Source organism: Xenopus tropicalis, chromosome 3, assembly GCF_000004195.4.
Source record: "Xenopus tropicalis strain Nigerian chromosome 3, UCB_Xtro_10.0, whole genome shotgun sequence".
Lineage (NCBI taxonomy): Eukaryota > Metazoa > Chordata > Amphibia > Anura > Pipidae > Xenopus > Xenopus tropicalis.
Window position 1 is genome coordinate 152,944,002 of NC_030679.2, and position 12,268 is coordinate 152,956,269.

A 12,268-nucleotide genomic window follows, 5' to 3' on the forward strand; every position below is an offset into this window, starting at 1 on the left:
CCCCTGCTACCTACCCCTGCCCCTCTGTGGGGCCCCTCCTGCTACCTACCCCTGCCCCTCTGTGGGGCCCCCCCTGCTACCTACCCCTGCCCCTCTGTGGGGCCCCTCCTGCTACCTACCCCTGCCCCTTTGTGGGGCCCCTCCTGCTACCTACCCCTGCCCCTCTGTGGGGCCCCTCCTGCTACCTACCCCTGCCCCTTTGTGGGGCCCCTCCTGCTACCTACCCCTGCCCCTTTGTGGGGCCCCTCCTGCTACCTACCCCTGCCCCTCTGGGGTCCCCCCTGCCCCTCTGTGGGGCCCCTCCTGCTACCTACCCCTGCCCCTCTGTGGGGCCCCTCCTGCTACCTACCCCTGCCCCTCTGTGGGGCCCCCCCTGCTACCTACCCCTGCCCCTCTGTGGGGCCCCCTGCTACCTACCCCTGCCCCTCTGTAGGGCCCCCTGCTACCTACCCCTGCCCCTCTGTGGGGCCCCCCTGCTACCTACCCCTGCCCCTCTGTGGGGCCCCTCCTGCCTACCTACCCCTGCCCCTCTGTGGGGCCCCCCTGCTACCTACCCCTGCCCCTTTGTGGGGCCCCTCCTGCTACCTACCCCTGCCCCTCTGTGGGGCCCCTCCTGCTACCTACCCCTGCCCCTCTGTGGGGCCCCCCTGCTACCTACCCCTGCCCCTCTGTGGGGCCCCTCCTGCTACCTACCCCTGCCCCTCTGTGGGGCCCCCCCTGCTACCTACCCCTGCCCCTCTGTGGGGCCCCTCCTGCTACCTACCCCTGCCCCTTTGTGGGGCCCCTCCTGCTACCTACCCCTGCCCCTCTGTGGGGCCCCTCCTGCTACCTACCCCTGCCCCTTTGTGGGCCCCTCCTGCTACCCTACCCCTGCCCCTTTGTGGGGCCCCTCCTGCTACCTACCCCTGCCCCTCTGGGGCCCCCCCTGCTACCTACCCCTGCCCCTCTGTGGGGCCCCTCCTGCTACCTACCCCTGCCCCTTTGTGGGGCCCCTCCTGCTACCTACCCCTGCCCCTCTGTGGGGCCCCCCTGCTACCTACCCCTGCCCCTCTGTGGGGCCCCCCCTACTACCTACCCCTGCCCCTCTGTGGGGCCCCCCTGCTACCTACCCCTGCCCCTCTGTGGGGCCCCCCCTACTACCTACCCCTGCCCCTCTGTGGGGCCCCCCCTGCTACCTACCCCTGCCCCTCTGTGGGGCCCCCCTGCTACCTACCCCTGCCCCCTCTGTGGGGCCCCCCTGCTACCTACCCCTGCCCTTCTGTGGGGCCCCTCCTGCTACCTACCCCTGCCCCTCTGTGGGGCCCCCCTGCTACCTACCCTGCCCCTCTGTGGGGCCCCCCTGCTACCTACCCCTGCCCCTCTGTGGGGCCCCTCCTGCTACCTACCCCCTGCCCCTCTGTGGGGCCCCTCCTGCTACCTACCCCTGCCCCTCTGTGGGGCCCCCCTGCTACCTACCCCTGCCCCTCTGTGGGGCCCCTCCTGCTACCTACCCCTGCCCCTCTGTGGGGCCCCCCTGCTACCTACCCCTGCCCTTCTGTGGGGCCCCCCTGCTACCTACCCCTGCCCCTCTGTGGGGCCCCTCCTGCTACCTACCCCTGCCACTCTGTGGGGCCCCCTTGCTACCTACCCCTGCCCTTCTGTGGGGCCCCCCTGCTACCTACCCCTGCCCCTCTGTGGGGCCCCCCTGCTACCTACCCCTGCCCCTCTGTGGGGCCCCCTGCTACCTACCCCTGCCCCTCTGTGGGGCCCCCTGCTACCTACCCCTGCCCCTCTGTGGGGCCCCCCTGCTACCTACCCCTGCCCCTCTGTGGGGCCCCCCTGCTACCTATCCCTGCCCCATACCCCACACTCACTCTCAGACTCTCAATGCCAGTGCACTGCTGGTTGCGACTCCTGACTCAGGGGATGGGGGGGGGGGTCCCCAGGCTGAACTACAACTCTCAGTACAGAGCTGCTCTGTGATTGGCTCACAGGATACAGGGAAACCAGTCCCAGTTTGTATTGTTCAGTTATTGCTGCTTCAGCGCATCCCATAATTGCCCTATCGGGTTCTGGCTTGTTGCTATGGCGCCTCTGGTTGGGCAACCTGACCCGGGGGTTCAATCTACTCCCTATTGTCTCCCTGTGAGTCTCCCGCAGTCACCCTGTAATTTCACCCAAACAAACAGTATTACCCCCCCCCCCGTGGGTTATTCCACTAGTTGCCCCGCTGCCCCTACAGTTGCCCAGGTACCGGCCCGACTGGTACAAATGATGCTTCAACCCAATGTTATTAATGGGAAAGATAAAGATATAGGAGCCCCGCCCCCCAACTGCCTGTTACTTGTCTCTTATTGGCTCTCCATTATGTGGGGCCCCACTAGTACCACTTACCTACCCACTAGTACCACTTACCTGCCCACTAGTACCACTTACCTACCCACTAGTACCACTTACCTGCCCACTAGTACCACTTACCTACCCACTAGTACCACTTACCTACTCACTAGTACCACTTACCTGCCCACTAGTACCACTTACCTGCCCACTAGTACCACTTACCTGCCCACTAGTACCACTTACCTGCCCACTAGTACCACTTACCTACCCACTAGTACCACTTACCTGCCCACTAGTACCACTTACCTACCCACTAGTACCACTTACCTGCCCACTAGTACCACTTACCTACCCACTAGTACCACTTACCTACCCACTAGTACCACTTACCTACTCACTAGTACCACTTACCTACCCACTAGTACCACTTACCTACCCACTAGTACCACTTACCTGCCCACTAGTACCACTTACCTACACACTAGTACCACTTACCTACCCACTAGTACCACTTACCTACCCACTAGTACCACTTACCTGCCCACTAGTACCACTTACCTACCCACTAGTACCACTTACCTACCCACTAGTACCACTTACCTACACACTAGTACCACTTACCTACTCACTAGTACCACTTACCTACCCACTAGTACCACTTACCTACCCACTAGTACCACTTACCTACCCACTAGTACCACTTACCTACACACTAGTACCACTTACCTACACACTAGTACCACTTACCTGCCCACTAGTACCACTTACCTGCCCACTAGTACCACTTACCTGCCCACTAGTACCACTTACCTACCCACTAGTACCACTTACCTACCCACTAGTACCACTTACCTACCCACTAGTACCACTTACCTACTCACTAGTACCACTTACCTACCCACTAGTACCACTTACCTGCCCACTAGTACCACTTACCTACACACTAGTACCACTTACCTACACACTAGTACCACTTACCTACACACTAGTACCACTTACCTGCCCACTAGTACCACTTACCTGCCCACTAGTACCACTTACCTGCCCACTAGTACCACTTACCTACCCACTAGTACCACTTACCTGCCCACTAGTACCACTTACCTACCCACTAGTAAGTGGTTATAATGGGGGCAAGTGGCTATAATGGGGGCAAGTAGCTATACTGGGGGCAAGTGGCTATACTGGGGGCAAGTGGCTATACTGGGGGCAAGTGGCTATAACGGGGGCAAGTGGCTATATTGGAAGCAAGTGGCTATACTGGGGGCAAGTGGCTATATTGGGAGCAAGTGGCTATACTGGGGCAAGTGGCTATACTGGGGGCAAGTGGCTATAATTGGGGCAAGTGGCTATAATGGGGCAAGTGGCTATACTGGGGGCAAGTGGCTATACTGGGGCAAGTGGCTATACTGGGGGCAAGTGGCTATACTAGGGGCAAGTGGCTATAATTGGGGCAAGTGGCTATACTGGGGGTAAGTGGCTATACTGGGGGCAAGTGGCTATAATTGGGGCAAGTGGCTATACTGGGGCAAGTGGCTATACTGGGGGCAAGTAGCTATAATGGGGGCAAGTGGCTATACTGGGGGCAAGTGGCTATAATTGGGGCAAGTGGCTGTACTGGGGGTAAGTGGCTATACTGGGGCAAGTGGCTATACTGGGGGCAAGTGGCTATACTGGGGGTAAGTGGCTATACTGGGGCAAGTGGCTATACTGGGGGCAAGTGGCTATACTGGGGGCAAGTGGCTGTACTGGGGGGCAAGTGGCTATACTGGGGGCAAGTGGCTATACTGGGGGCAAGTGGCTATACTGGGGGCAAGTGGCTATATTGGGAGCAAGTGGCTATACTGGGGCAAGTGGCTATACTGGGGGCAAGTGGCTATAATGGGGCAAGTGGCTATACTGGGGGCAAGTGGCTATACTGGGGCAAGTGGCTATACTGGGGGCAAGTGGCTATACTAGGGGCAAGTGGCTATAATTGGGGCAAGTGGCTATACTGGGGGTAAGTGGCTATAATTGGGGCAAGTGGCTATACTGGGGCAAGTGGCTATACTGGGGGCAAGTAGCTATAATGGGGGCAAGTGGCTATAATTGGGGCAAGTGGCTGTACTGGGGGGCAAGTGGCTGTACTGGGGGTAAGTGGCTATACTGGGGCAAGTGGCTATACTGGGGGCAAGTGGCTATACTGGGGGTAAGTGGCTATACTGGGGCAAGTGGCTATACTGGGGGCAAGTGGCTATACTGGGGGCAAGTGGCTGTACTGGGGGGCAAGTGGCTATACTGGGGGCAAGTGGCTATACTGGGGGCAAGTGGCTGTACTGGGGGGCAAGTGGCTATACTGGGGGCAAGTGGCTGTACTGGGGGGCAAGTGGCTATACTGGGGCAAGTGGCTGTACTGGGGGGCAAGTGGCTATACTGGGGGCAAGTGGCTATACTGGGGGCAAGTGGCCGCCTCTGGGCCGTGGTTCATTCCCCGAAGGTTGGATGGAGCCGGAATGACTAAACATTTGGCACATTAATGTTTCCTGGTCTCCATGCAAACATGTAAATCTGAGAGAGGATTAAACCAGCAACAGACTGCCCCCCCCCCAGTAGTTGCCCATAGTGGTGTAACTGGTTGGGGCACATTCCTACCACAGACACTGAAATACTAAAATTGCCCCTGTTGCACTCACACCGACAGAGAGAGACAGAGAGAGAGGTAAGTGATGGGCACAGGGAGACCCAGGTTATTCAGTGGGGACTGGAGGTGGCACAGAGTGGCACAGGTGGCATTGGGGGGGGCAATGGAAGAGGTAAGTGCAGCAGGTTTTTTTTAGAATGGAAATTGGGGGGCAGTGGCCACCCAGAGGCAACGGGTGGATGTGAGAATCTTTGATTGGCCACTGGAGTTGAGTAATTGGCAGCCAGAGATTGGGGGGTAACTAAAGTCAAACCCCTGGCATCCAACCCCCCTCCCAGTTCCCTTACTGGCGCCCAGTACATTCCCCCAGAAACCTTGATGTACAGTGGGGGGTTCCTCTGCTCAGGGGCAGAAGTAAGGGTGGCCAAACACAGACTCACTGGCAAGGTCTGTCCCCCAATATGTCCACCTTGGGGGGGGCAATATTGTGCTATTGCTTGTCCCTAGGGCCAAATGATTCGATTACAGTCAAGGGGATACAAGTCAGCTCATTGTTGCAGTCCTCATTCTGCCCAATTTTTGGCCAGATATTGGTTGGGGAAGCCCATCAGAGGGCCCCATACATTGGCAGCTGAATCCGTCTGTAGGACCCTAATTCTTCATCCTAAATCTGCCCGTGTATGGCCACCTTAGATTTATGGGGATATCTATAGAGATATGTGCCTGGGGGGCAACTGGCTGGTTTGTTGTCTGTTCAGTGTCAAAAACGCTCTGAACTATTGCTCTAAAGGTGATTGGGATCTGCCAGTAGATTCTGAGCCGGTAGAGCCAGCAGATCACGTTGGGTAACTTTCCTGGGCGCGTCGTGTATAATTAAGGATTTTCCATGTCACTTTATCAGCTGATCATTAGCTTGAAGTGGTCAATATCAACCCCCACTCATTGCTCTGGTACCCCCCAAAGTGTGTCCTGGTTGGTGTAAGATGTCTCATCGTAATGAGATTTGAGTGAAATAATGTCTATTCACACTGAGTGACCAATTAGAGTGCATCCTACTAGAAGACATGATCCGCTGTCACTTGTATTCAACCCCTCCCTTCATCAGTCGACTGGCTGGATCCCTGGTTCGTTGGTGGTGTTTTTGGACAGAAAACCTTCTTTGGTGATCAAGTGATTAATGGAGGCTGAAGGCACTCTGCAGGGAACCATCGTAGATAGAAAGGGAACACAGCCTTCTGGGAGAGGACAACCATTAGATCAATTTCCTCTAATCAAGCACAAATGCCCCAAATGCCCCATTTACCCAGTGGAGTTCCTTGGAGACCTGGGATATGTCTCTCAAGCCAACACCCAGACTCAGCCGTCTCTGGTTCCTCGTTCATTTCGTTGCTTCTCGCCCTGTTGGAGCCATGTGATCCCTATCACTGGTTCGTCACATAAAACATGTGAGGGGTGGGGTAAATATATTCTTTAGAAATATTTCTTTTGCCCTTTATTTTTTTCTCGGTGTTCCTAGTAAAAAACAAACAGAGACGTCTATTGTCCGTGTTATTGGTAGGGCTCTCGGGCAGGTTCAACCCATCTAGCTAAGGCTGCCTGGGGGGACATTGGAAGGGGACTGACACAATAAAGGTAGGACGTGGCCCCCTGAGTGTGGTGGGATCACCATAATAAGTAATGGGCCATATTCAGTCATGGGGAGAACATGTGGGTTGGGGCAGAGAACCTCCACCGTAGCCTACAGAGAAATCTGACAACCCAACTGGAGACTGTTCTTGTGCCCATTGGTTAGGACCTTACCTACTTCAGGTGGTATCTTCAGAGACAGACCAAGTTTCCATCCCAGGATGATTCTGACTTGGTCCCTCTTTATTCCCAGACCATGCAGAGTGTCTCCATCCAGCCCTTTCCAGTTGGCCAAACGGTGACTATCACACAAGCAAATGACTGGGACTCCGGCCTCTGTGACTGCTGCGATGACTGCGGAATCTGTAAGTGGCACAATGGGGGCGATATCGTCTTCCCAAACCAACCTATGAGATACCCCAATGCTCGTAGGGTAGCTGCAGAGACTGCACCTCCTTGGCCCTCTGGGTCAGTCAATTATATCTACATCTCCAGAAGTTCTTCTTTTGTCCTTGGTGTCAGTCCTTTGTCTCCCCCCCACCCCACTCTGAGCACTATTGCCCCTTAATCTGACACTTTCTGTTGCCCCTCCATCTCCCAGGTTGCCTTGCATTCTGGTGCTTCCCTTGCTTCCAGTGCAAGACAGTCAGTGATTTCAAGGAGTGCCTCTGCCTCCCCCTCCTGGATCCCTACTTGATGGGCTACATTGGATGTGGCACGGCTTGCCCCCCTATCTCCATGGCGATGAGGGCCTCGGTCAGAGAGAGATACAAGATTCCAGTAAGTGTCTGTGAACCAAAAACTTCAGAGCTCTTTCTCTTTATTCTGCACTTGAAGTGGTGACCCTACTCACCCAGGAACCCTACTCACTGGCATTGTCCTCACTGGAGGAGAAGTCAACGATAGACCCCCTTCCCACCCCATCCCGTAGAAGGACATGCTAGGAAATCAAGTTACTGAATGAAATGGTTGCTGGGAGTGAGGAAGCCTCAGGTGATGGAGATTAGTAACATGGCGGTGGGGCATCATTGTACCCCCATTGGGCAGGGCAGTTAATGTTTAGACTAAATATATCTAGAAGAACCACCATATCCTACACCCAAATAACCATCTCAACAATACCCCAGACATGGTAATCCTGGGGCAACATGAAGTTGTAAGTGGAAGGTTATTAGAGGCTGAAGTGACTTAGATGCCAACTCAGCCCCCACCACCTTCAGTGCTTCAGTCATAGATTGTAAGCTCCGTGGGTTAATTCCCCCGTGGCTCCCAAGCTGGTTTCATTGGCACTGGTTCAAGTTACAGAAGGGATAGAACAGAACTCGTGAGAATATTTGTTTTGGTAAAAGGTCAATAGAAACTAAAAATATCCCCAATGCCACGCCCATGACTTCATGTTATTTAGCCTGAAGGGCTTCCATAGTCATGTGACGCAAACGTTCCCTCGGGCAGACTCACACCCAGGCTCTCATTTTATTCCAAAGGGCAAAGTCTCCCTTACATGCCCCAATAACATACAGGCAGGGTATTTGGCTTCTGACTAAACCAACCATAGTGAGCATGAAAGTGATAGGGACCCTGGATTAGAAGCTCCGTCCGGAAGATTTTGAAATGTTGAAAAACAAAGGAGGAATCTATATCAGAAAGTACCATAGATGTCTGTTTGGTAGGTACGTCAGGGGCATCAGGTACCATAGAGCTACATTGGGTAGGTACGTCAGGGGCATCAGGTACCATAGAGTTACATTGGGTAGGTACGTCAGGGGCATCAGGTACCATAGAGCTACATTGGGTAGGTACGTCAGGGGCATCAGGTACCATAGAGCTACATTGGGTAGGTACGTCAGGGGCATCAGGTACCATAGAGCTACATTGGGTAGGTACGTCAGGGGCATCAGGTACCATAGAGTTACATTGGGTAGGTACATTAGGGGCATCAGGTACCATAGAGCTACATTGGGTAGGTACGTCAGGGGCATCAGGTACCATAGAGTTACATTGGGTAGGTACGTCAGGGGCATCAGGTACCATAGAGTTACATTGGGTAGGTACGTCAGGGGCATCAGGTACCATAGAGTTACATTGGGTAGGTACGTCAGATACCTCCAACCTTCAGTCCTCCAGTTTGATGATATTGCCACCGGTTAAATACCCCTCTCCTACATACATTCAATCCTAACTTTGTGCCCCATTTACCTGCCACACAATCCACCCCTCCCAATAGCCATGTCCTGTTGAACAAAATGGCTGCCAGGAAGCTGTTTATTGGTTGGTCCAGTTATCACTAGTAGTTACTGAGGGGAGTTATTCAGGCAGATAGTTTTGGGGTTCCTATAAATGGGGCACAAACAAGGGGAACTTTTAGCCAATTAACCAATTAGCTGTTAGTGGGGTGAATCTGCCCAGGCCTCCCATGGGATTGTGGGGCATCTCTGCCTGGAGAATGGGCGGGTAATGGCACCTATAGGTGCTAATATACCTCTTCTGCCCACCCCTAGTTCCGGCCCTGCCTGACTCCTCCCTTACTGCCCCCCCATGGGGGTATTTGCCTCTGTTAGACTTTGCCCATGGGGTAACTAGGGAATGGGGATGTAAGTTCAGATAATTACAGCCCCTATAACCTTGTACCGTTACTGCTCACCCAGTTGCCTTAGGGAGAGATAACATTTCATTAAACATGCGTGCAAACTGTCCAATCACAAGCCAAGCTGCGTCTGCTTCCTCTATGCTTCCTGCTCATTGGCTCCGATATGTAATATGCAATGTGCCCCCCCCCCAGGGCTCCATCTGCGATGACTGCTGCATGCTGTGCTGGTGCTACTCCTGCTCGTGGTGCCAAATGGCGCGGGAGATAAAGAAGCGCAAACAGCCCTTCACCTTCGTAACCGCCCAGACCACCTCGGTGCAAATGCCCCTGCAGCAGAATATCTACCCCAAGCTGTGAGCGCCCCTTTCTGCCCTGGAAATACCCATGGAGCTGCCCGGAGCAGCAACCAATGAGCCGGAGGCTTGATTGGCCGCCACTATAGCAGCTCAGCCAATCAGATGTTTCCTGATATTGTATGTAAATGGAATTTGTGATTCTCTGTAAAATGTAGAAAAAATAAAGGAAGGAAATTGATATTAATTTGTGAAATTATTCTTTGTCAGGTGTGTCACGTGCTCGCCGGGATACTGTGCCCCCTACTGTAACTGATAAGGATATTAGCAGTCACTGAGGGGTTCTGTGCCCCCCATATAAAGGCACAAGGCTGCAGGCTGAGTTATACAGGGAACTCTGAGTATCACTCATGTATTATAAGGGATAATGTACCCCCTACTGTAAATGATAAGGATATTAGCAGTCAATGAGGGGTTCTGTGCCCCCCATATAAAGGCACAAGGCTGCAGGCTGAGTTATACAGGGAACTCTGAGTATCACTCATGTATTATAAGGGATAATGTACCCCCTACTGTAAATGATAAGGATATTAGCAGTCACTGAGGGGTTCTGTGCCCCCCATATAAAGGCACAAGGCTGCAGGCTGAGTTATACAGGGAACTCTGAGTATCACTCATGTATTATAAGGGATAATGTACCCCCTACTGTAAATGATAAGGATATTAGCAGTCAATGAGGGGTTCTGTGCCCCCCATATAAAGGCACAAGGCTGCAGGCTGAGTTATACAGGGAACTCTGAGTATCACTCATGTATTATAAGGGATAATGTACCCCCTACTGTAAATGATAAGGATATTAGCAGTCACTGAGGGGTTCTGTGCCCCCCATATAAAGGCACAAGGCTGCAGGCTGAGTTATACAGGGAACTCTGAGTATCACTCATGTATTATAAGGGATAATGTACCCCCTACTGTAAATGATAAGGATATTAGCAGTCACTGAGGGGTTCTGTGCCCCCATATAAAGGCACAAGGCTGCAGGCTGAGTTATACAGGGAACTCTGAGTATCACTCATGTATTATAAGGGATAATGTACCCCCTACTGTAAATGATAAGGATATTAGCAGTCACTGAGGGGTTCTGTGCCCCCCATATAAAGGCACAAGGCTGCAGGCTGAGTTATACAGGGAACTCTGAGTATCACTCATGTATTATAAGGGATAATGTACCCCCTACTGTAAATGATAAGGATATTAGCAGTCACTGAGGGGTTCTGTGCCCCCCATATAAAGGCACAAGGCTGCAGGCTGAGTTATACAGGGAACTCTGAGTATCACTCATGTATTATAAGGGATAATGTACCCCCTACTGTAAATGATAAGGATATTAGCAGTCACTGAGGGGGTAGAGCTCAGTACAGTATAAGACAGACAGAAACTCCCGGGACCCGGGGCCCAGAGGAACCGGCACAACTGGACTGACAGTCTCGGCTGAGAGGGACAATAGGGGAGACGGTTCTGCCCCGGTCACATGAGGAGCCTTTAGTGCCGGAGGGGTAAATACCGACTGTTCCACCCAAACAGAGAGGGAGATCACATGACACGTCAGTAATGGCGCCGACACACGGGGGGGCACAAAGGGCCCAGATTTATACAGTAATTACAGTCAGTGCTGCTGTATGGGGGGGGGCAGATAAAGGGTTAATGGCAGTAACACACGCAGGGCCGCTATCAGCAACACTGGGGCCCCCACATAATTATATGGGCCCCCCATAACCACAAGCGCCAACATCTGGCCCCGCCCCTTGTGTGCGCAATATAAACAGCTTGATATAGAGAATTCCAGTAACGAGCTAATCAGTCAGTTCATTGGGGGGGGGGGGGGGGTTGTGCTAAGTTTAACCCCTTCCCACCCACCTGCCCCCGCTCTGCGCTCTCATTGCCCCATAGGGAGGTCACAGTGTTTCGTAAATTGCGTAAGTCTTGGCGTAACTGTATGTGGAACGTACGGAATTGGCGTAACTCCTGCAGCGCAACGGGGGCCCCTTATCCCCTATATACTCATATATTTACTTATATTATATATACAGTGTACAGGGTCAGACTGAGGGGGGGTGGGATAAGGGGGATAAGGGGGGGATAAGGGGGGATAAGGGCGGGGATAAGGGGGATATGGGGGATAAGGGGGGATATGGGGGGATAAGGGAGGGATAAGGGGGGATAAGGGAGGGATAAGGGCGGGGATAAGGGGGGATATGGGGGGATAAGGGGGGGATATGGGGGATAAGGGAGGGATAAGGGGGGATAAGGGAGGGATAAGGGGGATAAGGGGGGGATAAGGGGGGATAAGGGCGGGGGATAAGGGGGGATATGGGGGGATATGGGGGATATGGGGGATAAGGAGGGATAAGGGGGGGATAAGGGAGGGATAAGGGGGGATAAGGGGGGATAAGGAAGGGATAAGGGGATAAGGGGGGATAAGGGGGGGATAAGGCGGGGATAAGGGGGGATATGGGGGATATGGGGGGGATATGGGGGATAAGGGAGGGATAAGGGGGGGATAAGGGGGATAGGGAGGGATAAGGGGGGATATGGGGGATATGGGGGGATATGGGGGATAAGGGAGGATAAGGGGGGGATAAGGGAGGGATAAGGGGGATAAGGGGGGATAAGGGGGGGATATGGGGGGATAAGGGAGGGATAAGGGGGGGATAAGGGAGGGATAAGGGCGGGGATAAGGGGGGATATGGGGGGATAAGGGGGGGATATGGGGGGATAAGGGAGGGATAAGGGGGGGATAAGGGAGGGATAAGGGGGATAAGG

The 12,268-nt window shown here is 53.7% G+C and overlaps 1 protein-coding gene across 2 annotated transcripts; it reads left to right on the forward strand.

Moving 5' to 3' along the window:
- The first annotated feature begins 4,914 nt into the window (after positions 1–4,914).
- LOC100497729 (placenta-specific gene 8 protein-like) lies at positions 4,915–9,692 on the forward strand. Of its 2 annotated transcripts, none has more exons than XM_018090672.2 (4): positions 4,915–5,017; positions 6,819–6,930; positions 7,167–7,345; positions 9,345–9,692. In XM_018090672.2, the coding sequence occupies exons 2-4, from the start codon at positions 6,822–6,824 to the stop codon at positions 9,507–9,509; spliced, it is 453 nt and encodes a 150-aa protein (XP_017946161.1). In that variant the 5' UTR covers positions 4,915–5,017; positions 6,819–6,821; the 3' UTR covers positions 9,510–9,692. The 2 variants fall into 2 exon arrangements, with proteins under 2 accessions (XP_017946161.1, XP_004920785.2); XM_004920728.2 differs by lacking the exon at positions 4,915–5,017 and adding an exon at positions 5,088–5,111.
- Positions 9,693–12,268: the final 2,576 nt, after the last annotated feature.

Excerpts from the sequence above, each read along its gene's own strand:
- LOC100497729 (XM_004920728.2), top strand. Across the intron at positions 6,931-7,166 it reads CTGCGATGACTGCGGAATCT|GTTGCCTTGCATTCTGGTGC; the intron begins GTAAGTGGCACA and ends TCCATCTCCCAG. Across the intron at positions 7,346-9,344 it reads GAGAGAGATACAAGATTCCA|GGCTCCATCTGCGATGACTG; the intron begins GTAAGTGTCTGT and ends CCCCCCCCCCAG.